Here is a 26945-nt window from a genome sequence, read left to right as displayed (position 1 = left end):
AAATGTATAATTTTAAGATTTTAAATAAAAAAGCTTATATAAAAGGCTTATATTAAAGAATTATAAAAATATTATTAATTTAACTATTAATTTATATTTAAATAATTATTTTTTATTAACTTACTTTAATTAATATATTAAATTATAAGGGCTAAAATATATTAATTATAAATAATAAGCTAGGCCTTTAATATAATTAAAAGGTATTAAAATATAATTAAATAGCTAAGTAAAGAATAATATTTAATTTATAATTAAATTATAATATTCTTTATTTTTTATTATATAGTTACTTTTTAAGGCTTACTATAAAAACTTAAAAAAAAAAAGATATATTATAGTTTAAGTTTTGCTTATTATAATTAATTAATAAGCTTTAGCTTTATAAAATAGGCTTTAATATAAGTGCAAATAAGGAGCAAATCTTCTCCTTTATACTTTAAATATAAACCTTATTTAAGCACCTTACGGTAAATAACCCAAGGTTAGCTTATAACATTAAATAATAAAAATATCTTATAATAAAATTTTATTAACTTTATATTTATTTATTATATAATAAGAAAGAATACTTTTTTTACCTTAAAAATAATTTTAATAAAAAGTTTTATATTATATAATTTATATAATATAATATATTAAGGAAAGCTTTAAAATATAAAAATAGTAAAAGTATTTATAATTAAAAAGCTTTAAACTATAATATATATTTATAAGAACTTTTATATAAAAATATTATAAGAAAAAGGTATAATAAAAATTAAGTTTAAGTTAAATAAGGTAATTTCCTTTATAAAAATAATAAAAATGCTTAATTAGCTTAAAAAAATTACTTATTATATTTTAAAAATATTAATATTATTCCTTTTCTTATTATATAATATTAATAAACTTAAGGTATATTTTAATAATATAATAAATATAATTATATAAAGTAAAATAAAAATCCTTATTATATAAAAATAAAAATATATATTTTTTAATTTAAGTTATATAAAAAATAAAATCTTTTTTATAAAATTAAAGCTTAAAAAATTATATAAATACTTTAATTATTTTTAAATAAAGAAACTTTATAAGCTTTTTAAAAATATTAAGCATAATAATATAAAAGGATTAATTTTAAAAAAGATTTAAAGATTTTATTATTATTATTAATTATATAATTTTACCTTAAAGAAATTTAAATTCTTAATTAAGAATAATAGCTACTTTAATTATAAAATAATAATTAATATTATATAATTAAGTAAAAGAAATGCCTTATATATAATTAACTTAAATATTAGTTTTTAAGCAGCTATATTTTTAACCTTTTTATTTATAAAAAAATATTTAAAATATATTATATAAATATTAAATTTATATATATATTAATTCTTTAAACTATATTATATATAATTTAAATATAAACTTTATATTTAAGGAATTTAAAAATAATATAAAAATTATAAGCATTTTATATAAAGCAATGCTTATTAAAGCTTATTAAGTTATTAACAAGGTTAAATAATTATATAAATCTTTAAAGAAAATATATAATATCCTTAAGGTTAAAATTAAATATTATATAAATAATAAAACTATTTTTTAAATAATTATTAAGGCCTTAAATAATATAGTTAAGTTAAATAGTTTTATATTTATTTTTTTAATATTTAGCATATATTCTTAAGTTTTATATAATTTATTATTATTATTAAAGATTATATAAAAGGTATTAATAGTTTAAAAGGTAATAAAAATGCTTTATATAATTAAAGTAAAGGTAAAAGTTAATTATATATTAAATATAAGAAATAAGTTAAATATTAAGGTTATATTATTCTTATTTTTTTAAAGTAAAGTTTTATTATAATTTAAGCTTTGCTTATTATAATTAATTAATAGGATTTAGCCTTATAAAAATAAGCTTTAGCGTAAATATAAATAAAAAATAAACCTTTTCCTTTATACTTTAAATATAAACCTTATTTAAATACCTTATAATAAATAATTTAAGGTTAGCTTATAATATATATTTAAAGTTTTTTTATATTATAAACTTATAATATAATTATATAAAACTTAATATAATAAAACTTAAAAAAAATAATAATAACTTACTAAGCTTTTCTTTATTTAAAGGAACTTTTATCTTAAGAATATTTAATAACTTAATTAATAAAAATAAGGGTTAAGTTTATAATAAATAAAGAAGTAATTAATATTAAAAGGGCTTAATTTTTTTATATATTTAATTAATTAAAAACTTTTTATAATTAATTTTTATTTTATATTAATTTTATAAAGATATTTAAGGAATAATTAAAAAGCTTTTTAAAAAAGGTTTACCTTATGCTTAAGGATTTTTTTAAGCAAAGGTATATTAAGCTTAGCTTAATTGCATTATAATAATATTATAAGGAAAGAATAATAAAATTTCTTGCTTAATTTAATTAATTAGCTTATATAGCAAAGGCTTAAAGTTAACTAAATAAATATAAAATATTATTAATAATTAATAACTTAATTTTTATAATAAAAGCTTAGCTTAATTATAAAGAGTAATTAAATATATTTAAGGTTTTTTACTTTATCTTATAATAATATAAAGGCGTTTTTAATATTATAATAAAGAAAAATAATACTTAATTTTAAAATAATAAAGTAATAAATATTAATATTATAATGGTTTTAATAAGTAAAGTTAAGTATTTTATATATAGCTAATTTAGCTATTATAAGCATAATTATCTTAATTATTATAAGAAAATAAGGATATAGCTTTTATTAATTAAGGCTAATAAAGGGGAGGAGTTTATTTAAAGGGGCGTAAAATTTTTTTTATAAGGTAAGGCTTAAAAGCAATGCTAACTTAGCGCCGGCTTAAGCTTAAAGTAAATTAACTATATATTAATTAATTTAGCGCTATAAAAATGCTTAAAATTTAGAAAATTCCTATTAATAAAGTAAATTACTTATAATTAAGCATTAATTAATTATAAATTATATAATAAATTTATAATCTTAAGGTTTTAAATAAAAAAGCTTATATAAAAAGCTTGCATTAAAGGATTATAAGAATGTTATTAATTTAATTGCTAGCTTATGCTTAAATAATTATTTCTCGTTAATTTACTTTAGCTAGCATATTAAATTATAAGGATTAAAATATATTAATTATAAATAATAAGTTAAGCTTTTAATATAATTAAAAAGCATTAAAGTATAATTAAATAGCTAAGCAAAAAGTAATATTTAATTTATAATTAAATTATAATATTCTTTATTTTTTATTATATAATTACCCTTTAAAGCTTATTATAAAAACTTAAAAAAAGAAAATATATTATAACTTAAGCTTTGCTTATTATAATTAATTAATAAGCTTTAGCCTTATAAAAATAAGCTTTAGCGTAAATATAAATAGAAAGTAAACCTTTTTCTTTATACTTTAAATATAAACCCCATTTAAATACCTTACGGCAAATAACTTAAGGCCAGCCCATAATAAGTTTTTATATAAAGAAAAAATAAAGGATAAAAAGGGCTATATAAGGTTAAGGTTATTAAGGGTTATATGGTAATAATTGAAATGATAAATAAATTAACTTAATTTAAGGCAACTTATATTAAATTATACCTTTATATAATAAATTTAATGCCATATAATAATTTAAATGCCTTTATATTTAAGATTATATAAAAGTAAGAATTACTTAAGAAATAAGGTAAGCTAAGAAAAGTTATTATATAAGCATTATTTAAAAAATATAAATAATTAAGAAAAGCAGCTATATAATATACTTTCCTTATTATTATTTAATATACCATAAGTATTTTTTTAATATAAAAGGAAAAGAATGTATATAATTTAATAATTAAGCTAAGAAACGATAATATAATTATAGCTTTTAAAAGATTATTTAAGGAATTTAATGCTTTTAAACTTAATATATTTATAATTAAGGGAGTATTTAAATATATATTATATAATGAAAATCTTTATAAATATCTTTATATTTTTAAAATAAAAATAATATAAAAAATAAAGAATAAGTTAATAAAATTAATTAAGAAATTTAAGATAATAATTTAAGGTTTTAATAATAAGGAAAAGCATATAATATTAATATAAGCTTTAATAATTTAAAGGATAAGCTAATAAATCTTATTTATATTAAAATTAATACTTATTTATTATTTTAAATATTATATAAAATTATAAAATATTACTTAAGCTTATATTTAGGTAAAGAATAAGCTTATTTATATAATTATTATATATTTATTATTAAAGCTTAAAAATAAGTTTTCTTTAAATATAATTTTAATTATTTATAAGCCATTATATAAACTTATAAAATTAAGATTGTATTAATATAAAATATATTATATATATTATATAAAAGTATTAAGGATAAAGGTATTAATATATAATTTATATTTTTTATATATAATAAGTAAATTATATAACTTTAAAATTATAAGAATATAAATAAATAATACCTTTTTAATTATTATTAAAGCATTTTTAAAGAAAGAAAAGAATAAATTATATAAGAAAAAGTTTTATATAAAGTTAAAGTAAATCTTAAAAAAAGGTAAGCTATTAAAGTTTAATAAAGAAAGAATTAATTTCTTAAGAGGAAACTTTTTATTTATATAAAAAGAATAAATAAGCAATCTTAATTTAATTAATAATTATATAAAAAGTATATATTATATTTATTTATTATATAAATTTAAGATTTTAATATAAAGAATATTAATATATTTAATATATAAATTAAATAATAAAGGGAAAACTTAAATAGGGAGATTATATTTATTTTATTAAAATTAAAATGTATAAAGTTATATATCTTTATAAATAAATTATTTATTAATAATAAAAACTTTATCTTTTAGCTAGGATTTATTATTATATTAATAATGGAAATTAATTATATAAAGAATAATTTTTAAATTATTAAAAATATAATTTATTAAAGTTTTATTAAGTATAAGCATATAACTTAAAGCATATTAACTAGCAAGCTATATAAAATAATAACTAGCTTTAATAATAATATAACATTTAATATAACTTTAAATTAAATTATAAATTATTTAAGAAAATTAAAAATTTAAATAATAATTTATATAAACTTAAGATTATTATATATATACCTTATATAACTTAAAATAATTAATAAAAAGCGGTTAATAATTAATATTATATTTTTATAAAAGGCATATAAAAAGAAGGAAATCTTAAAGGTATAATGAATTAATAAAAGAAATAACTTAGCTAATGCTTATATAAAGAAAGCTTTAAATAAAGCGCTGGAAAATTTAATCTTAAATAATATATTAAGGATTAAAATTAAGGTATACTTAAAATACTTAAAAGAAATAAGCATATAAGAAATATAAGAGGAATGAAAGGATAAAATTAAGAAAGGGGTTAAGGGAAAAATTAATAAATTTATATAAATTAAAGGGAGTATAAATAAAGCTTAAATAAAGCTAAAATATATAATAATAAATTTAAGATAAAGTTTAAATATAAATAAAATATATAATAATAAACTTAAAATAAAGTTTAAATAAAGCTAAGATATATAATAATAAACCTAAGATAAAGTTTAAATATAAATGGGATGTATAATAATAAACTTAAGATAAAGCTTAAATATAACTAAAATGCATAAAGAATAAGGCTAGGATTAAGCTAAAACATTTAATAAATAAATTAAAATATATAATAAGTAACTACAGGATAATATAGGGAATTATTATATGGAAATCATTAAAATACTTAAAAAAAAGAAAAAAAAATAAGTAAGAGGAAAGTTAATTTTTAAATAATATATAAAAAACGCAATGTATAACTTAATCCTTAAAAAGATTAATATATAAAATTTAATTATATAAAATTTTATCCTTTTAAAAAGATATTATATAAAACCAGGATTATAACATAATTACTTTAAAATCTTATAAATAAAGGCATATAGGTTAATTATTAAGCTGCCCTTCTTTTCCTCCTTAATTTCCTGCTTAATATTAATAATAAACGCTAAATTATATAAAAAGCTTGCATTATTATTATTTAAATTATTATTATTATTATATCTTTTATAATCTTTATAATTATTATAAGCATTGCGTTAATAAGGTTAATAATTTTTATAATAAGGGCATTAATAACTTTATAATTATTAAATATAAATTATATAAGCACCTCCTTAAAATTTAAAGATTTAATAATAGCTTTGAAATTAATAAGCCTTAAGTATACTTTATAAGCATTATATGCATAAGCCGCCATTATTATTATATAATTAAATTAAAATAGCATAAAAGTAGTTTAAATGTTAAAGGATTTGGGTAATATAATTAGCTAAGGAAAGGTTAGTATTAATTAATATATAAATATTGCTTAATGATAAAGTAGTAATTATATACTTAGTATTTTGCATTATATATAAAATTAAAAAATAAAAGGTATGAAAAGAAAGGGTTATATAAATATTAATATAAAGAAAGGTAAGAAAAGCATAATTTAAAAAGTAATTAATAAAAAGGATTATAATTTAGCTGCTTAAAGTTAAGCTAATTATTAATTAAAAAAGATTAAAAATTAAATTTAATGGGTTTTAATTAATAATAATGAGAGCTATTAATATAAGTAGTAAGAGAGCGTAAATTGCAGAGATAGGAAACTTAAAAGTAGGTGTAATAAGGAAGCTATAAGAGTTAATTAAAGGAAAAAGGAAGCCATAAGGGTTAATTAAAGGAAAAGGAAAGCTATAAAGGCTAAATAAGGAAGTATAATAGACTGGGGAAGTCGGTAGCAATGCTGCGTGGTCAAATATCAATGCCAGTCCCATCACTTTGCTACGAGACAATGTAGTACCTTACCACGCGGATATTGATCATTGCTTGCCAGAATTTCTTGGCCTTCACCAGATCTCTTGGAACCTTTTTCTCGCCTGTCTCTATCGTCACCACTATCCTTGGCCTTTCTTTTGGATGAGACATGGGATATCGAGGCACTCTCAGTGGGAGCTCGCAGCTGTATTCTGCCGAATAGTAGATCTTCTGAGTGGTCTGTCATTGTCGCAGGATGCTTCCCTTGGTACGGTTGTTGTCAGTAGGGTTCTATGACAAGAGGACGCGTTTCAGCTCTAGCGTTGGACGCGAAAGGTCATGTATTGATTGGCATGTATGTTGATGTTCCACAAAGTATGTAAGCATGATCGGATTAGACCTGCTCCAAGATTTGGCTTGCTCCGTCGATCAGTACTTCAAGCTCAACCAAATGATCAGTACTTGGCTTAGCACAAGGTTGTCGACCCAGACTTTCAGGGACCCCACAATTTACTCGGATTTCAAGATCCATGAATTCGAAAGCTTATACAACAGACACATACATTCTTAGTTGCTTGAGAGGTTGAGATCAACTTTCGCGCATGCACCAGGAACAGAACACTCCTATGGGATCATAGGCACCATAGATTCCGAACAAAACCAGCGGCTCAAGCCCCTTCTGGACGAAATAGAGCTACAACCTGGGAAGCTAGCTTTCCACTCCCTGGAAACAGTGATAGATCAATCACAAACTTTGCCGCGGCTTCAAAGACTGGGGTCCTGATGGTCGACCACCTTGGAAGAACCCACTTCGTTCTTCGCCTTCTGTGCCCACGCCAACGACCGTCGGCCTCGAGGAAAATGACAGTCTTCGTCAATTAGCCGTCCAGTGTTTGCGGAAGCTTTCCAATTCAGGGCTACCTGAATCTATGGAATTCATCGCCAGCACGACATCTCACTTTCAGTCCGGTCTAGATGATGATTATTCCACAGTCGTAGAACAGTTGCTATGTTGGCTCAGATTCCTGGTTTCAATCATCCTCAACACCGAGAATCTTCGACAACCCTGCGCAGGTGCTTCCCTGGCATCATCGCCATACATGTAAGCACATGCAGCTCAACGCTACAGCGCCTGCAATCAAGTACGGTTGAGTAGTGAGCATCAATAAATGTCAGCCTTGAAAGACATGGAAATGACAATCTCTGCATTTACATGATGTAATTCCTCAGAATGACAAATCTAGTTTTGACACCATATTAATTGTTGAAAGGCAAGATGTGGTAACTTTTTTCGGCTTCATTTACGGTACATGTATGCTGTAGGTTTGGAGTGAGATGACTCCCCTGTGGATGTGGCCTACGATGTTGGGGACGAGGTCCTGCGGGGCTCCTTTGATCTCGGGCGAGCCAACCACACCGCAGATGGTGAGTTGATCACGTGGCCCGCCAAGAAATTTAGCGCCAAGGACTCCCAACCTCCCTGTTTTCCGATCGTTGCCTGTTCATCTACGACGGAGACTTTGCATCTCCCACTCCATTCCATATCATCCCTTCACACAACACCACTATGGGACGACGTCGCACATGAGCGCTCCCAGTTCAAAGGTACTCGCACCGGCGGGTGACCGCGCATGTCTGCTCAGCGCTGAGCGTCGATGGCACCGGTGACGCGCGCCCAAGACCAGACGCGACTGGCTTCTTACCACTGCTTACGGGCAGTGGAAGACCCAGGGCCTTGGTGATAGCCGTACTGGATGCTGTTGAACTAGTGCTGGGCGAGACATGCGGGAACGGTGCCCTCGTCTCTCCGGCTCTCATACTGTCGTCTCGATTGATTTGACCACCTCAAAAGGAGTCAAGGCTGCTCTGCCAACCAGAAGCCTGGGCGGGCGGGGATCCTGTTCTTCATCGTAACAGGTGATATAATACAGGGGCCAGAGTCTTCTCGCGGTTTGTGTGCCGTGAATGTCCTCCAGCTGACCACATCCAGGCCTCGCCTTCCGTCCAGTTCGCAACCCTGCACTCCAGCGACCGGATCGGCCTTGTGCATCATGAGTTCCTCGGATCTCATTGATGTTACTGCTCAACCAGCCATTGCTTCCTGGACTCACGAAAACGGGGCGTTCCGTTATCTCGAAGCCCTTCGATTCCATATCTTTCACGATCCGTCGACTAGCACCGCATTCTTCAAGCTACGGGCCACGGTGACGTTCAAGGCAACTGGCGGGAGACCAAAAAGGACAACAGCTGCCTGGCTCCACATTGCTCCCGAACGAGTTGAGACGATTGCTCTGGAAGACGAGAAAATGTCGATGAGGCTATGAGCAAGAAGCTTGGATCGAACACCGTCTGTTGGCACTTCTCTTTGACTCGACCGGGCACGCTAGTTCTCCCACCGGATTACGATATCAAATCACAGCACCAGCAATCAGATGATCCGCTCAACGGTCTCTGGGCTCTATCTCGGGCCACCAGGTTCTCTATCTCAGCTTGCCTCCCTGCCCGAACCGTTTCCAGGAGACGTTTGATTTCATTGTGTACGGCTGTGTTAGGAGGGGATCTTACCGCCGACAAAACGGTCGGAGACGCGTCTGCGGATGTCAAACTCGCCAGCAACAAGCATGCTGCTGATACAACTAGTTTATATGGTGGTAAAGGCGGGCAGGTTGTTGAGCTCGACAGCCTAGACCTTCCAGGCCCTGCTGGCAACGAGGCATCCCCGCCACCGTACGCAGATATTGGACCTAGTCCTCCCTTTGTAACGGATACTCCCGTGGGGAAAAAGCGGCGGAGGACCAGCTCAGAAGCCAGTGCCACGCCGTGTCGGGAAGACGACAGCAAAGCCATCGAAGACAAGACGGCCTTTGCTAAGGCTCTCAAGGACGACTTGAAGGCAGAGCTGAAGGCAGAGTTGATGAGCGAGCTCAGGGCTGACGTGAAAGCCGAGCTCAAAGACCAGGTGAAGACTGAGCTGGTCAAAGAGGTAATACGGGAGATAGAGGGGCGAATTCTCCATCGCGTTGAAGAACGTCTGCAGGAACAGGCAGATGATTTCGAAAAACAATTATACGATCTCCGGCACGAGTTTGGAGCCACGATCTACTCCGAGGTCGAGGATCAGACGTACACGGCTCGTAAAGAACTGGAAGATTTTGTACAGGAGGAAATGGAAGAAGCCCAAAAACGAGTCGAGGAACGCATAGTAGATAGATTAGAGTGTGCCAGCATGAATATAAGATTCAATGACCGCTAGAACTCGAGAATCCGTTCCCTGTGTAACCGCTGCGCGAGTTCTGCGAGACTTCTGAACTCCGTGGCTCTGCTGCTGCTGTGGCCAATATGGTGACACTCGCTGGCTATTGAAATTCATGACCTTGCCCACCCAATGACAATGCACAAGAAGGCTTGGAGGTGTGCAATCACTTGTGATGGCCTGGGCCGAAATAATTGAGCACCTCACATCTGAAGACAGCACCGTCACAACGACATCAGGGTTAGGCTTCAAGGCCCAACCAAAGTGACGCAAGTAACACTGGGCAGGCCCAACTTTCAACACAGCTAGCTATTCGAGACACCTTTGCACTCGCTTCCGGCCCAGCACATCAAACCATCGTGACCCAACCAGTCTGAATTACTGGCTCAAAGACCGGACATCATGGCGCCAAGCATCCGCATCCCCAAGGCCGAGGACTTCGAGTCCTTGGAACCAGACCTGACCGTGTCTCTGCACTTCCCCTCGCCGCCAGAGTCCACCACCGCCATCCTGATCCTCTTCCACGGTCTTGGCGACACGGACGCGCCCTTCGCCGGTTTTGCGCAGAGCATCAACCTTCCAGGCGTTCTCGGCATCTCAGTGCGAGGCACCAGCCCGCTGCCGCCAGCCTTGCTTGGGTTGCCGCTTGACAGTGGCCCACCCAGGAACTTCCACTGGGGCGACGACTTGAACCTGGGAAGCTCGGGTGGACTGGATGCCGACCCCGGGTTCACCAAGGCGGCAGATCTTGTTCTCAACAGACTCATCAGGGAGACCTTGGTGGACAAGTGCGGCTGGGAGCTGTCTGACGTCCTCTTCTTCGGCTACGGACAGGGAGGCTCACTGGCATTGGGCCTGGCCTCTAAGATACGTGAGGGGCCTCAGGTTGAGGAGGTGAAGGAGGACAAGGATGGGAAGCCTGTTGAGACAGGCAAGGCGTTCAAGGGTGTCGTGTCTATCGGAGGAGACCTGCCGCCGTCCATGATCCCATCGCTCAGTGCGAGGCCCAAGTCAGAGACGCCAGTTCTGATTTGCCGCGGCAAGTCATGCGACACCGTGGATGAGGATGCCGTCGATGTCCTCAAGAAGGAGTTCTCCAACGTGCAGGATGTCAAGTGGAACAAAAAGGACAGCACCATGCCCTCGAGCCAGGAAGAGGTGTTGCCGATGATGAAGTTCTTCGCGGACCAGCTGCGGACTGATGCGCTTTGAAGGGGCGTGGGTGGCACTTTCTCAGATCGGTCATTTGTACCTTCACCCTGACCAGAAAGGCGGATGCCTCGTGGGCCTCTCACCCGCCAGCGTGCGGCTTCCTGTTATCTAGGCCATCTACCAGCACACCCGGGTCGTTGTTGCAGAGTCTGCCAGAGTTGCAGTAGAACCCTTGCCACGCTGCTCATAAGATAAACAACACAACCTTCTTCTCCGGTCACAGTCTTCTTCCTATCCGCTTTGTACCGGAGGTGATTACCGTCAAACCTATCTTCATCCGTCTCTGCATTTCATACCAATATCCAAGCGCAACTCGTTTCCAACAATTTGTTCGACATGTTCTCCACAACGTATCCAAGTCTCGCAGGTCCAGGGCCAGGGGACCACGCTGGTCCATCGATTCCCCTCGAGGATCTCGACCCCAAAGTCAACCCAGCGGAAGGCGACGATTCGCTGGATCTCGGTGCTGGCAGCACCGGCGACAAGGGAAAGCGTGCCATCCCTCTCGACGACCTCCGCAAGGCCGTAAAGGGCATCGAAAATCTCCAGGCGGGGTCGCCATCCAAACTCCATGACTTTGTGGCCACTGATAATGGCATCGTTGGCAGCGCAATGGCGGCACTTCCTGATACGTTCCAGCTCGACCGGTCGAGCGCTCTCAAGGTCATGGACAAGTCTGAGGCCATCGAGGGCTTGTTTTGCCCGTGCATCACTTACGGCAAAATCAGGCATGAGCTGGACAAAGCCCAAATGGACCGTGTCGGTGAGATATTAGGCGAAGAGGACGAATTCAACGCTTGCAATCGGCCCTGCTGTGGCTACGCAGCTGTCACCATCTTATTGCTTTGTGAGTCTGCCTCGTGACAGATAGTGCTACCTACGGCATGAACTGACCTGACTGGTGTTCCAAGAGTTTGGCGGCGGGATCTTTGCGACCAAGCAGACGAAGGCGATCAGTCTCTTCTACAATCTGGCAGCGCACGAGGGCAACAAGGCGCTGAACGTCGTCGCCCACAATGCCACCAATCTGCGCAACCTGGCCGAGGTACGGATACGTGAGGAACTCAGAAAGAGGCTTCACCAAGATACCATGCAGAAGGCCCAGCAATACGTGTCTGAACTGCCCATGGAAATGAAGAAGATGCTACCGGATCAGCTCCCTCAACTTGATCTGCCACTGCCTGAACAGCTCACTCAACCTGACCTGCCACAGGTGCTAGAGGATGCGCTCCAAGACGGGAAGCCAAGAGCCGTCTCTTTGGTCGATCGGTTCAGAGACTTGTTGACGAGGAAGGCCTCGGAACAGGCTGAAAAGGCACCTGAACCGGGTCTCCTGACGACCATCAGCCCTTCCCAAAACTTGAGCACTGATGTTGCTCCTGAGTCAAAGGAGGACGAAGAGAAGCTCTCCTCCCTTGCCGTCGGAGAGAAGAAGAACACCAACAAGGACGAACAACCGAAGAAGCCGAAGACCAAACTCGGAAGCCGGCTCAAGAAGAGTCAGAAAGGAAAGGGGAAACAAGTAGATCGGGAGAACGAGCCTCCGGTACCTGTAGGCCCGCAGCCGGAAGACGAGGCAGACAAAGTCACACAAGAAGCAGACGGCGCGCAGGAAGCTATCCCCGCAGTCCGACTAGAGCGAGGACAGTCGATCGTAGAAATACCTGCCAACGCTCGAGTACATTCGTTGTCGGAAGACACATTCCTCATCGAAAAGCCATCCCATCTGCCACACGATCTGGACTTGGACAACATTGTACCTCTTGACAAGGCACGACTTTCCCATATCCTCGAGCACGACCAGATGATTCAGTTGAAGCCAGCCCCTGAAGAACACCGCCTCTCAGCAGATTCCATGATCCCCACGACAGCCCCCGCGCCTGGCCACTTCCTCGAGGGCGATCCTGTCGTGTCTGGGCCACGCCAGATCCTCTCCCACGAGCTTCTGGACGACCCCATCGTCAAGCGAGCCAAGGCGTTCCTGCCTCACACGCTCGAATCGGACAAGAAGGTCGCAGTGGCAAAGGCAGCCAGGGCGCACAGCCTCGCCAACGACACGATCCTCCCGCCTCCGCCCACGCCAGCCGCCCACGACCTCGACAGCGACAAGATAATCGCAGCGCTGGTCCCCGCCGGGCAAGAGCACGATATCAGCCGCGACGTGCGCATCTTGTCGCCGTCGGGCCAGGTGCGCGCGACGCACATCATCGATGCCGACGAGATCATCCGCGAGACGGCGCATTTTCGCAAGTCGCCGCGTCCGGACCCGGCTACCATGCCTGGCAACTGGGCGTCCTCGTCCGCGTCCGAGGGAGGGGCTGAGAACAACAATAACAATAACCTCGTGGCTTCCCTCAATGCCGTCGTGAACTCGGCCGACCGGGCGCCGGAGGAGCTTGGCCACGAGCAGCCGGCCGAGTCGGGCAAGGAGAATAAGGCTGCTGGTACGTCTTGAGCGACTCCCATGTCCACTTCGTGGCATGGCCATATCTTGCTTATTTACTCGTCTTGACTGACCCGGGCTCGCAAGGACTAGATGCGCCTCCAGCCCGCGGCTTCTGGGGCAGGATGTTCCCCAAGCGGCAGGCCCCTGCCGCCGTCGCCACTCCTGATGCTACTGCCCCTCCTGGTGACCAGCCGGCTGCTCCAGAGGCGGAAGGGAATACGGAGGGTCAGGCACAGGGCTGAGTGTTTGTACACTGGCGTTATGGAGAATACGGAACTCTGAGTGGGATTGGGCATACAAGAGGTACGGGCGTCGGCCAGTTTTCTCTTCAGGTATCCATGGGTGGATGAATCTTGACTTGCGCAGGGACGGTTAAACGGTGGTCTCATACTTTTCTTCAGTCGCATTGACTAGTCTTACAACGAATCTCCTAAATCGACTACCACTAATACGGCTCTGTACAAATGGAGTAATACAGACAAGATGATGTTGCTTTCTCCCTATGAGCTGGCACAGTTGGGCTTGGTCACTCGTCTTACGCACATTTCTGTGATTTGTGGCTGAAAGTCGAGCATCAAATCATCCATTGCCTGCCAATTAACAAGCATGTAGCAACAGCTCATATTTTTCTTTCAATGACATTTTTATTCGACTGGCTGGACTTGATCTGACAAGTGGTGGAGGTTAAAGGCATGCGCGGAACTGCGTGTCGCGGCCCAATGCTCTTCTTGTAATGTACATTGAAAGAAACAAAAAAACGGTAGGTCTTGCGTGGCTCCCACTTGGACCCCAAAGGCTTGCTTCTTGTGTGTTGATGGTTTGTTGAAATAGGAAATTACGGGATGAATGTGATGTGATGTGATGATAACCCGGGATAAGGGCCCCAAGGCAAACCCCCCGTTTTGCAAATTCGCCCCTTGGTCGATATTTCTGCTCCTTGCAGCTCTTTCACGCCTTAACTTCCAAATTGCGCAAGCAAAAAGTCAAAAACAAAGGGAAAGGCGAAAATCAGACCCCGAGCGACAAATCAGAAGTCCAGTTTCCGTCCGGTGTACCAATACCGAGAAAACAACCCTAATGCTTTATGTGAATCAATCAGCCCTGTGTCTCTTCTCTTCCCCCTGGCAGCATACATGCGATTACAGCTCTGGAGCAAATCTTTCGACGCGCTCTTTTTTCCTTCCATGGAACAGTTGCTCTGATCCTTGCCGATGCAATACATTCTCGTACATGCCTCTCTGCCCCTCCAGCTCGGTGGCTCTGTCGCACAGAGACTCAATGTATACGCATCATTGTGCCTTGTGTTCTGACTCTTCAGAGAAGCCATATAATTTCATCTTTCAATGGGGTGCACAGCATGACCAGGGCGAAGAGAGAACCGGTTGCGACCCAAGTTCCGACAAGTATGGAGTACTTTGCTGCGCTCGTGCGATGAGTGGTTTGGATACGTAGTCGAGCGAGATGACTGTGGTGGCGCCCTCCATGAATGTAGATGAATTGCGGCGGCCAAATAATGTCTGCCCATGCGAGCGACGCAAGCGGGCTATGACTAGCAGTTTTGGTAGAGGAGGAGTGGCTCGCCGACGTTCTCGATCTCGGGTATTGTGCACTTCAAGTCGAAAGCTTTGGACAGCACAATCTTGAATATCTGCAGCCAATTAGCACCCTGAGAATTGACATTGGTTGCGAAAAAGCACGAACCTTTTGCACGTTGATACTGTGACTAGTGCTACTGAAAATCAGGGCAGCGCGCGCATTGCCTTTGCGAAACGACGCGCCTGTGTACTCGATGTTAGCCTTGCCATGGCCGGTAACTGTGGTTGACACGAAGCATCCGTACCTGATTCGATATCTCCTCCTGGTCCTCACGTGGGAAGTTCACAAAGTGGTCGTACTTGGTGCCGACCAGGATAGGGATGGCCGTTTTGTTGAAGCCACGTCCTTGGCGGTACCACTCTTTGATGCTGTTCAGAGTGCTCTTGCGCGTCAGATCGAACATAAAAAGGATGGCGACAGCATCATTGCAGACAAGAGGCAGCATGTTCACGAACTCGCGCTGTCCGCCCAGGTCCCAGATGCTGAATGTGATCTCCGTGTTCCGGATGCTGATTGTCTTCTCCATGAAGTTGACGCCCAACGTCTGAATGTAGTCCTCATCCCAGCTGCCCTCGACGTATTTGACCATCAACGACGTCTTGCCGATCTGCGCATCTCCCACCATCCCGACTTTTATCACGACATGGTTTCGGCCGTTTGCGGCGCCTGGCTCTGAGGGAACGCCTGCGGACGCGCGATCCCCATAGCCCTGGCTGGACACCTGTGAGGGCGGTCTGGAGATATTCGAGCCTGCTTGGGCATTCTGTGGGATGGGAGGAGTGGTGTACCGTGCTGCAGGGTCCATTTCGTCTGGGGAGTAGGGTGCATCAGCCATGGCTGAGTCGAATGATTGCGACGGGTGTGGACGGTGGTTGCCGTTCTCGAAGCCATGTCCGCCGGCCATGTTCGGGGAGCCCTCGATGCCGCCGAGAGTGTCCTCTTGGCCGTCCACGGGCGGCTGATCGTCCATAATGTCTGTCGCGTGGTACAAGTGGGCTGGGGACCCTGCCGTTATTGTTGATGATGAATCTGACCGAGGGGGGTCGGGTCAGCAGATGTGAAGGGGGCGGCGGGCGGGAGTAGGTGTGCCGAAGTGAGACAGTCTAATGAGGGTTGCGTCCTGGAAGCGCATTGTTTCGGAAGGGTGGCGGCGACCTAAGCGCCGGGGGTTGACTTACCCAGGTTGGCGGTGGTGATTGTGCGGCGGCTGTCACCGGCGTCGGGGTCAAGGAAGGGTGGTGACGGAGTTGGGGAGCAGCGCGAACTGGAACCGAGGGGTTCAAGGAAGGGAGGGCGGCCTTATCCCAGCAGCGGCTTCATGAAGCAGACGGCTGTCTTACTGGGAGTGAGACCTAAACGCAGGTGGGGGATGGGGCAGGGCGTGTGAAGCGGAAGGGAGCCGCTGGACGGTGCTCAGCTGGCTCTCTCTCTCTCTCTCTTTCTCTCTGGTCAGAGTTCAGTTAGTTGGAACGGGAGGGCGTGAGCAAGATCAAGGTTGAGGTCGAGGGCCAAGTCCAAGGTGGTAGAGGGAGGATGTGGGAGGGTTGATTGGTGACGGGGAGTTTTGGTGGTGCAGCGTGGGCTGAAATGCGACATGGATAAGCCCGTTTGGGGACTTTCAGGTACAGACACATACAGTATGGATTTGCCGGGGTGGTCGATCTCAGATGCAGGCCGGGCTCGAAGGGGTCTTCTTGTACGGGAAGAAAGGCAAAAACAAGGCTGAAGGGTGCTGCAGTCTGCAGAGAGCTGGCAGTTGTCGGCTTGTCGGGGTCAGCGTCACTGTCGCTCACACCGACTGGGACTGGGGCCAAGTGGGCGCAGCTATCGGCGATGCGGGCGCAGGGCAGGCAGGTAGGGCAGCGCAGCGCAGCGCAGGGTGCGGGACAGGGTGCGGGACAGGGTGCGGGACAGGGTGCGGGACGGATTCGAAGCCTCAAGAAGAATGGAATAATCAGCAGTCGGATGCGCTGGCGACCATGACAGAAGACGGTGGATCATGGACCGTGGGCGGTGGATCGTGGAGCAGCAGGGTGGCCTGGCCTGGTGGGCACCGGCTGAGATCGTCTCTCGAGTTGGGACCCAGTCCCTCCGTCAGTCCTGCCTGGCCCAGGCAGAGGAGGATCGACGTTGGCTCGAGGTTCGATGTGTGGAGGTGGGTGTTGGTCAGTCGGGTCGACTCTCTATCATCGATGCCGTGTGCCGGATGCCGGATGCCAGTGTGTTTGGAGGTTGGCAATGAACAAGTTGGTTCGGATCCAGTTCGCTTCGACTCTGGGACGGGATATTGGGCAAGCAAGCCAGGTCAATCTCCCAGGTTACCTGGACACGAGTAAACACCGCGGAGCACCCCTCGTGGCTGGCCTGACCCTGCAACTCTTTCTGACCTGTGCTGCACTGCATGCTGTGCCCCGTGCCCTGTGTTGTCGTGCTGAGCTTTGACCCAATGGCACGGCTCCGTTGTGGACCGCAAGACCAGGACGGGGCTCCACTGAGGGGTCGGGCTGTTCGGGTCAAGTGGCCCAGGAGTTCATAGCGCGACAAGCTTGCTGCACGCTGAAGGGAGAAGAAGATCGGAGTGGACCAAGGCACGGGCGACGCGACGCGATGCGATGCGAGGCGTGTTTGTTACTGCAGGCGATTTACAGCGCAGGCTGATCACACACAACACATCCTCGTAACTCTATCTGCCTCCTCTCCATCATCCGATTGCTCTGTGTCTCTAGCTTCTGACCTCATGAAACAGCAACAGCTGGCGGTGAGAAGCCGTCACCAGAGCAGAGGGGCCCGAAAAACGGCCAGCCAAGCATCAGCAGCACCAACTGCACAGAGTGCATGGATGGACGGATAGCTGTGACTATGGGAAACCGAATCACCGTCGCCAATTATTAATGGCACACCACTATGGCCATGCTGCGTTGTCCATGACCGTTTCCTTCATGCGCCGCGTCCTCCTCGACAGCTCATGCCTGTCTCCCGCCTTCCAGAATGTCTATATCACGGCCGAATATCGCAATCCCCCTTCTCTAGCCACGGGACGAGTATGGACTACCCGTGCTGGCGTACCGAAGAGACCGCAGGACGATAAATTTCTGTTAAAATGCTCATTCGTGAACAACCCTTCGCCCGGTACTCTGGCGTCTTCCTCGAAGCTTCCCACTGGCGTCCCGGAAGCCCACAGTCCAGAGTCTAGACGGCTAACAGTGGGCGGGGCGGGCTTGTGCTAAGCATTACGATGACGAAGTTTCAATCACGTTTGCCGAGTACCTCGACCAAGTCATCAAATCGTCATCGCATCTCGTCAGCCTCGTAGGCCTGGGCCTTTGTCTGCCTGTGCCTATCCGCACCAACGGTTTACCCTGTAGGAAAGTCTAGCATGCAAATATGACAAAGTGCTAGAATGCATAGCTGGATATCTTAAGAACTTCCAAGTTGTTCGGGTCATGCACGACATTGCAACGGACGATACGACTTTCACCCAAACTTCCATCCTAGCTCCTGGCAGTAATAGTATGTCCAGACGGTAGATAATGTCAAAGGCCCACATCGTTGAGTGCGCATGAAAGGGGCACGCTGAACAACTTGTCTTGTTCAATCGGCAGCCGGCCGAGTGGTCTCATTCGGACTACTGCGACCTGGTGTTGGGAAAAGTCAGGTAGCTTAGTGCTATTGAACAAATGGCTTCTAGACAGTGCAAAGGATCCAGGAACAGCCGTCAGACCACAAAACTCATCCAGTCATCTCTAACCTCCTCGCTGTGAGGATTCGACGTGGGAGCGATGCCCTTCTAATGCCACTGTGTGTGGAAAACCAAACGTTACCCCCCCCCCTTGCAAATTTGACTCAGTCGCCCCCCCCCACCGGGCACAAAAAAAAGCCCTCTTCGCGCGCGCGACTACGCAGCGTTTGCGCTGCTTCTTTCCTCCTCAATTTCCCTCCCCATTACTTTCCTCTTCCTCTTCGCCCTCCGCAAGTATTTCCATAGCGCGTGCAAGCCGCTCAAAGGCATCCACTGCGCGCCTTGCAAGTGCTAGATATTCATCTCCTCCAATTGGAACTTCTGGTGTTTGAATTGGTTGACGAAGAAGCCGCTGAATCGCTTGAATTGCTTGGTTTGCTTCCTCCGTCTGCTTATTATCGCATAAACGAAGTGCTTCTTGAAGAGGCTCAATTGCAATAAAAGGGAGAGGTTTGCATTTGCGATTACCACGTGCACACGCAGCGCAACGCCCTCCTGCGCCCTTTTGGTCGTGACAGCGATGTGAGTGATCGCGAGAGAGGCGAGAAATGCAAGGTGCGCACCATGTGCGAAGAGGGCGCGAAAACGCTACGCGGGCGCGCTTGGTTGGAGGAGGTTGTGACATTTTGAGAGTATGCAGAAGACGCGAATACGCTGCGTTGGCGCGCGCGCGCGAAGAGGCTTTTTATATGCGGGGGGGGCCGACTAAGTCAAATTTGTAGGGGGGGGGCAAACGTTTGGTTTTCCACACACAGCAAGTACAAACCGCATGCCCTTCCCGCCTCCCTAACACCCACCCCCCTCCTGCAGCCAAGTCCGGGTTAGGGCCATGTGCCGGTCTCGCTTTACCTAATATGCATTAGCGCTGAAATGCCAATCGGCGCCCGGCTATCAGAGGCACGGCAACGGCGACTCGTCGGGAGACAGGAACGATTCATCGTGCTCCGAATCGCCAGCGCCATTGCCTCTTGTTTTTTCCCTCCTCATCCCTTCTGTCCAGGTTCGTCAAAATTGTCACCGCCATGGCTTCAGTCGCACGCTGCATGCGGGTCGCAAGACCATCCGCCCTCTCAGCCTTCCGTCAGACGACTGCCGCCCGCCCAATCCACAGGTTCAACACGGCCAGGTCCTTCTCCGTGACAGCTATCAGTACGGTCTTCCCCCCCTCCTCCCCCAGCGCCGAAGCCGGCCGGCCACTGTTTTTTCAACGTCAGCCCTTTTCCTGTCGCTCGTCTACAGAGAAAAATACCAGACTAACAGATTCGTGCTTTGCTACAAACAGACCCCATAAGGAAGTACACCAAGGACCACGAGTGGATCGACCTGTCGGCCGACAACAAGACGGGCGTGATCGGCATCTCCGAGTACGCTGCCGAGGCGCTGGGCGACGTCGTCTACGTGGAACTGCCCGAGGAGGGCCGCGAGGTCAAGGCCGGCGACGCCATTGGCGCCGTCGAGTCGGTCAAGTCCGCCGCCGACATCAACGCCCCGATCGCCTGCCGCATCACCCACGTCAACCTCGAGCTGGAGGAGAAGCCCGGCAACATCAACAAGGTCCCCGAGGACGACAGCGCCGGCGGCGGCTGGATCGCCAAGGTCTCCGTCGACGAGGAGGGCGTCAAGGACCTCGAGGCGCTCATGGGGTCCGAGGAGTACAAGGCCTTCACGGCGTCCGAGGGCGACCACTGAGGCGGGAAGAAAAAATGATGGGAATGGGAAAGGGGCATGGGGGCATGGGGGCATGGGGGACATGTGATGTGATGTACATATAGATACATCCAGGGGGCTTCGCGGCATGTGCATGGCAGTTCAACCTGGTGGAACAGCAACTGATTTAACATTTGCACAAGGATAGGCGTTTTCGAGCTGGCGAGGACGGCCCAGGCCTCGCGCGGTTGGCATTGACAACAAAAGATTCTCGGCTCGCTTGCTTGCTCTCTGTATGCGTTAGAAATGAGGCAAGGTATCTAGGTCTAATAGAACGTGCAATGCAGCCAAAGTCCTCTTCGTTGTCTGTCCATCACGTCGTCGCCGCAGTAGCAGCAGCAGACGTGGTCCCAGCCGCGGGTGTCTCCGCCCTCGTTTTGTTGATGGCCTCAAGGATCTTGCCGGCGCCCTTCTCGACGAGAATTGATGCAACCTTGTGGCCCAGCTCCTCCGCGCCTTTCGCATCTGATACCTCCTGTGTGACCTCAGTCTCGGCGCCTTGTGATCCGTCCAGGCTGACTACTGTGGCCCTCATCCTCAACACCTGCCCTACGCCATCCTCGCCAGGCACCCAGTCCGTCTCGACGCCAATCGGCACGCTGCAGCCACCCTCGAGCGTCCGCATGACTGTCCTCTCCGCCTCGCACGCCAGCATCGTCTCTGTGTGCAGCACACCCTTAAGCAGCCCCAGCGTAGCCTCGTCGTCGGACCGCACCTCGAGGCCCAGGGCGCCCTGGCCGACGGCGTGCAGCATGCCGCCGCCCTCGCTCGCGGAGTCGAGGTACTGGCCTATCCGGTGGCCGCAGTCCATGCGCAGCAGGCCCGCGGCGGCGAGGATGATGGCGTCGTAGCCGAGGCTCTCGTCGTCGCACTTGCGCAGGCGCGTGTCGATGTTGCCGCGCACGTCCTTGAACACCAGGCCGGGGAACTTGCGGCGCAGCTGCGCGGACCGCCGCACGCTGCTGGTGCCGACGACGGCCCCCTCGGGCAGGTCTGCCAGCTTTCGGTACCTGCCGCCGTGGGACGCGCGGAAGACGACGACGTCGCGCGGGTCCTCGCGCCGCGTCACGCAGCCCAGCACGCAGCCGTCGGGCAGCGAGGTGGGCATGTCCTTGAGCGAGTGCACGATCATGTCCAGCTCGGGCGGCGAGCTCGTCAGCATCGCCTCGAGCTCCGACGTCCACAGGCCCTTGCCCAGGTTCGGCAGCGGCGTCGTCTTGTCGCGGTCGCCCATCACCGACACCGTCACCGTCTCGAACTTGATGTGCGGGTGCGTCTTGGACAGCTCCGAGATGACGATCTCGCACTGCTTGAGCGCCAGGCCCGACCGCCGCGTGCCCACGCGGACGGTCGTGCCGGAGGAGAGGGGCACCGGGGGTGGGGCGTCTACCACGGCCGCCATTGTGTCGTTATTTTGCGGGATTTGCGCGGGATGAGAGGTTGTATTGGTGAGATGAACAACTTGCAAGGGTCCGCTGCTCAATTGACAGCTAAGATGGCTCCAATAGGCTGTTGCTGTGTGGCTTGTGCGACGAGGGAGATGCCAGCTTTTTGACGTCGGGCGTGCATCGGCGAGGAGGAAGCTTACCGCGATGGAGGGGTCCAAAAAAATCCCAACCCTGGCGAGCGAGCGTGAGTCGACGGTCACTCTGACTTCACATTTCCTGTCTGCAGGTGGTATTCTCCAATTTCTCTGTCATTTACTGTACAGTCATCATTGAACTTTCATCACAGGTGTACTGGCATTTCCCGAGCTCTTACACTACTAGCCTTGACATTGCGTGCGACAAAGTCCTGCAACGATATATCGTATCCTCTCCATGCAGCATTTACACGGGCGCTGGAACTGGATACGCACCACGATTACACATCCGTGACACATTTCAAGGATATTGTTTTACAGCCATCGCCCTTTTGCTATCGATTTTCCTAGTTTTGACCATGAGTGGCCCTGATTTGCTTCGGCGTTGGGTACATCAGGACTTTGGAGGCATAATGTCACCACACGCCGTTTCCTCGATTTAGTCATGCAATGGGACAACAATGGGGATTCCGAGCAAAGGCCCAAAGGCAGTATGGCTAGGCCTGCAGCCATCGGACATACCGATGGCACATGAAAGAGACTGAGCCGTTTCCATGTTGCACTGTATCATGTTCGTGTCCCTCCAAATGGACCAGCGAAGTCGTCGCAGTCATCACAGGAGCGTCGTCATGGGCGTCGGCTCGAGCACAGGTCTGTCACTCCTGATGTCGAACATCGTGGGACGTGGAGTACGTGGAGTACGTGGTAGGCCTCGGTGGTCTCTTCACCTCCACTGTGAACTGGTCGTATCTCGCAAACTACAACACTGTCCGGTCAACCGTTGCAAGTCTTACATGTCCAAGGTCTCATCGTCCTACTCAGCCCTTGCAGACGGTTCAAGACCATTGGCCTTAAGGATCCCGCTCGCCTAACATCACGTTCAACATCACAGACGGTGGGCACATTTACCTGAGAGGAAACGCGTTGTGGACGCCCGGCTTCCTTGGTGGGAGCCATCCTGAGCCTCTTAGAAACCCTGCTCGAGACCTGCCAGCTTCACACAGAGACTGGGCCGTCCAAGCTCGCCAAACTTGTGAACACATGCAACCTGACATGACATGTCCCTGTGGAGGCCAACTGCTCTCAGGCTGGTGATCTGGATCTATAAGACATGAGCACGTCATGCTCAATAATCTTCCATCCCTAGTTATATGTGCTAGACACTGAGGCCGTAAATCCAGACCAGTCTCCTTTTCAGCGAATTCCCTGCCAAAGTACCCTCACATCACCACCAAGATGAAGGCTGTCATTTCCCTTCTCTTTGGGCCTGTGGCACTTGTGCAAGCTGGGCTGAGGCACAACGAGATCGGCGACCCGGCATCAATGGCCAAGGTCACCAACGCATCCGCACCTACGTGCGGTGTCGGATACACATACTGCGGGTACATTCTGCAGCAGGAGAAGCGTGGGCTCCTCCCTCCTTCCAAGCTCCATGACAGCTACCACTGACACAGATATTTCCGGCAGACTTTGAGATGGGCGCCATCCTCACCGCGTACTGCGGCGGCGGCGACTGTGACTCGGCGACAGGCACAACGAGAACAGATCCCCTGCAGGCCCTGTACGTGTGCCTCCCGGAGAAGGCAGTCCCCAGGAAGCGCGACGCCGACGATGACAAGCCGTACTCCGGGCCGGTCAAGCTTGAGCTCCTGTGTGCCTGCAGCGGGGATCCGTTTGATGGCGAGGAGAATGTGTGCCTGAACCCTGCTGGAGACCATATTGGTCGGTGCAGCACGCCTTGCGTGAACACCGATTGTGTAGGGAAGGCTGATGCTCCTGCGTCGGATTAGTTGATTGAATGTTCTTGCGTGCTGTGAGGCATTCCTGGGTCTTGGTTCCAGTGGGAGCGGTAAACAAGCATGTGAATAACCTCATTCATTATCCTCTTGACCCTTTGTGTCAATTAATTGGGTTTCAGCATCCTCCAGACATGACTTCCACTCTAATTAGAATCTGGTCCAGCTTGTGGCAGTGAGCAACACTAAATAGAGACACTCAGAGGAGACATTGACTATTGTATTCAAGAGAAATGTGAATTTGACGTGCCAGTGATAAAACTTTTAACAAAGATCTCTGCTCACAAGAACCTAGGAGATACGTTCCATATTTGTCAATATCCTCGCTCATGTTCCTTATAAGTATCATGCAGAAGGGAATTAATATTCCCCAGACCGGAATTGTCAAAATGAATGCAGCTAGTGACAATAGATAGCGGGACCCAAATTCCAATTACCACAACTGATAGTTTCTCAGACAGTGCCTGCCCTTCAGCTGTGGACATTCCTAGTATTCATTCAAGACACACACACATATCATCATGGCACAGAGTTAAATCTTCTTTCGAGATCAAAATAGTAGTGAAAACAAAAGGATTCACATGCACTTGGAAAAATAGTTGTCTGCCCCATGAATCGAACATGGGTTTCTTCGGACCGTCGAGTTCTTTGAAGAAACCACAACGAAGTGTACTAACCACTATACTAGGCAGACGTGAAATTTCAGCAAATAACTATTCTGATGACGTAATTTTGACTGAGCCCCACACCCCTGCGGCTGACTGTAGTATCCCAACAACATCAATTCATGAAATCTTTCAGACCACAGAATGCGTATGGAAAGAATTGAATGCCAAAGATAAACAAGAGAAAGAAAGGAAACAAGAAGAAGAAAAAAAGGGGGGGGGGGAGCTGGGGAGGGGTGGAGGGATGATAAGGAGATCCTGAGAAGGAGTTTACTACTTGCTGGTGTAACTGCCCCTGACGTATCAAAGTCTGCAGCATGCGCAACTTGAATATAACCTGCTGGAGAAGCTCTGGCTTTGTCGATTGCGGCTGTGTTGATCAAGCTATCTAATTCCCTTGGATAATACTTTATATCTTTCCTCCTCTCTCCCTCTCTCTCTCTCTCCATCTCTCCATTCTCACAGAATCCAAAGCTATGCCAGCCTGGGGTGTTCTTGACTAAGATTGTGCTCTAAAGGAAATCCAAACAATTTCAGGCTGCAACAAGGGTGAGATCTATCAAAGTCCAAGGTTAGGAGATAGACAAGAGCTGCTACGTATCTTGTGCATGCTCCATGTGCGGATAGTCAAATGAGTGGTGTGAAATGCTTGCCCAGTCGAAAAATCTTCTGCATCCCCTTTTGCACCCACGAGCCAATTCCAATTTGTATCAACTTCCTTGGCCTTTAACCTCTTCATATATGATCTCAGCCAACCCCTCAACGGTAAAACTGCTTGCCAGAAGCTGCTGAAAGGGAAGCTCGACACCGAACTTGCAGTACAGCCAGTTCCGCAGCTTAATGCCGATCACGCCGTCCAGCCCGTGGCCGGCTATTGATTTGTTGATTGAGCGCAACACCTCGATGTCGATCATCAACAAAGGTTGCCAGATGCTTTCTGACATATGCGGCCAGCTCATCTACCGCCAGCTCACGGCTCTGGGCCTGGCGGACCCTGGTCATGATGTTGGGTCCCTTTGAATGGCTGCCTTTACAACTGCCGTTATTGCTGTCGAAAGGGCAGAACAAAACCAAGTAAAGCTGTGAGAGAAAACCATACCACCTGTGGGGAGAAACCAAGAACCAACTGCATTTTGACCAGCAGGGTGGATGGCAGAATGTTCCTGGGAGTATGAACGGCGGATGCGGACACTGAGCCATTATTGTTACCCTATCTCACTAGTTTTATTGTCTAAAATGTTGTAGTACCTTTCCAGTACCCGTATAAGGGATCAAATCTGCTGCGCGCCTGCCGGCCTTAGTGTGTAGGAGACGGTCTGACAGCCACTGTTTGGGCTCCACAGGTATCTCGACGCTCCTCGGCTGGAATGACTGTGTGTCGAGCAAGAACTTGCCTGACTGGTTACACTCATTTGCATTCCACACCGCCAAAACCACGCTAGTGACACCGCCGTGTTGACATATACTAAATTTATATGCATATTATCATTTTAATATTATATTAAATATTTCTTAACATATATTGCTTTAATTTAATTTAACGTAATAAAAATATATAAAAGGTATTTTTAATTATTTAATGCTTTTTTAATATTAATTTTAAAAGTTTAATTATATTATAATTTATATTATAAGTAAAATTTTAAATAATATTATAAGTTTGCTTTTAATTTTATAAAATTTAATATAAAAAAATATAAGGTATTTTTAATTTTTAAATGCTTTTTTAATAATTAATTTAAAACTTTAATTATAAAGAAATTTATATTAAAAATATAATTTTAAATAATATTTATTTTTTTTCTTAAAACTATTAGCTAGGTCACGTATTGCAATACAACGTTTAGTTAATATAATAGTTAATTATTATTAATTATAAAAAAAAAGAAGGTAAAAGGCTTAACTATGCTAGCTATTTTATATGCAGCGCTAAGGCTGCTACCTGCCAGGCATTCTAACGAGCCAAAGCTGCCTAATCCCAAATAATCCTCCATATAAACAACACCCATTATTCCTACATTGGCAATCTTTATTTTATGGATGCATATCACTTTTAAAAAGTATAAAAAAAAGAAAGGTATTAAGTTAAATTAAACTTAAGGTTAAAAG

General features: G+C 43.7%; 8 protein-coding genes across 8 annotated transcripts; 5 read left to right on the top strand and 3 right to left on the bottom strand.

Annotated features, from left to right (window-relative positions):
- Positions 1–8891: 8891 nt before the first annotated feature.
- On the top strand, positions 8892–10093 carry INS49_014633 (uncharacterized protein; the record flags this gene model as incomplete). The annotated part of the gene is made up of 2 exons (XM_043175323.1): positions 8892–9148; positions 9481–10093. The coding sequence occupies 2 exons, from the start codon at positions 8892–8894 to the stop codon at positions 10091–10093; spliced, it is 870 nt and encodes a 289-aa protein (XP_043020280.1).
- A 402-nt stretch (positions 10094–10495) lies between these two features.
- INS49_014632 (uncharacterized protein) lies at positions 10496–11305 on the top strand (the record flags this gene model as incomplete). The annotated part of the gene is made up of 1 exon (XM_043175322.1): positions 10496–11305. The coding sequence occupies one exon, from the start codon at positions 10496–10498 to the stop codon at positions 11303–11305; it is 810 nt and encodes a 269-aa protein (XP_043020279.1).
- A 336-nt stretch (positions 11306–11641) lies between these two features.
- INS49_014631 (uncharacterized protein) lies at positions 11642–13993 on the top strand (the record flags this gene model as incomplete). The annotated part of the gene is made up of 3 exons (XM_043175321.1): positions 11642–12068; positions 12217–13749; positions 13836–13993. 3 exons carry the CDS (start codon positions 11642–11644, stop codon positions 13991–13993), a joined length of 2118 nt encoding a protein of 705 aa, XP_043020278.1.
- Positions 13994–15300: 1307 nt separating this feature from the next.
- Positions 15301–16317, bottom strand: INS49_014630 (uncharacterized protein; the record flags this gene model as incomplete). The annotated part of the gene is made up of 3 exons (XM_043175320.1): positions 15301–15399; positions 15453–15536; positions 15592–16317. 3 exons carry the CDS (start codon positions 16315–16317, stop codon positions 15301–15303), a joined length of 909 nt encoding a protein of 302 aa, XP_043020277.1.
- Positions 16318–20108: 3791 nt separating this feature from the next.
- On the top strand, positions 20109–20775 carry INS49_014629 (uncharacterized protein; the record flags this gene model as incomplete). Its single annotated transcript, XM_043175319.1, has 2 exons — positions 20109–20235; positions 20369–20775. 2 exons carry the CDS (start codon positions 20109–20111, stop codon positions 20773–20775), a joined length of 534 nt encoding a protein of 177 aa, XP_043020276.1.
- Positions 20776–21106: 331 nt separating this feature from the next.
- Positions 21107–22195, bottom strand: INS49_014628 (uncharacterized protein; the record flags this gene model as incomplete). Its single annotated transcript, XM_043175318.1, has 1 exon — positions 21107–22195. One exon carries the CDS (start codon positions 22193–22195, stop codon positions 21107–21109), a length of 1089 nt encoding a protein of 362 aa, XP_043020275.1.
- A 1416-nt stretch (positions 22196–23611) lies between these two features.
- INS49_014627 (uncharacterized protein) lies at positions 23612–24173 on the top strand (the record flags this gene model as incomplete). Its single annotated transcript, XM_043175317.1, has 3 exons — positions 23612–23780; positions 23843–24097; positions 24166–24173. 3 exons carry the CDS (start codon positions 23612–23614, stop codon positions 24171–24173), a joined length of 432 nt encoding a protein of 143 aa, XP_043020274.1.
- A 1373-nt stretch (positions 24174–25546) lies between these two features.
- On the bottom strand, positions 25547–25838 carry INS49_014626 (uncharacterized protein; the record flags this gene model as incomplete). The annotated part of the gene is made up of 2 exons (XM_043175316.1): positions 25547–25735; positions 25779–25838. 2 exons carry the CDS (start codon positions 25836–25838, stop codon positions 25547–25549), a joined length of 249 nt encoding a protein of 82 aa, XP_043020273.1.
- Positions 25839–26945: the final 1107 nt, after the last annotated feature.

Source organism: Diaporthe citri (assembly GCF_014595645.1).
Source record: "Diaporthe citri strain NFHF-8-4 chromosome Unknown scaffold_8, whole genome shotgun sequence".
Taxonomy (NCBI): domain Eukaryota; kingdom Fungi; phylum Ascomycota; class Sordariomycetes; order Diaporthales; family Diaporthaceae; genus Diaporthe; species Diaporthe citri.
The sequence above is the reverse complement of the archived record's forward strand: the minus strand, read 5'-3'. Positions and strand labels throughout refer to the sequence as shown.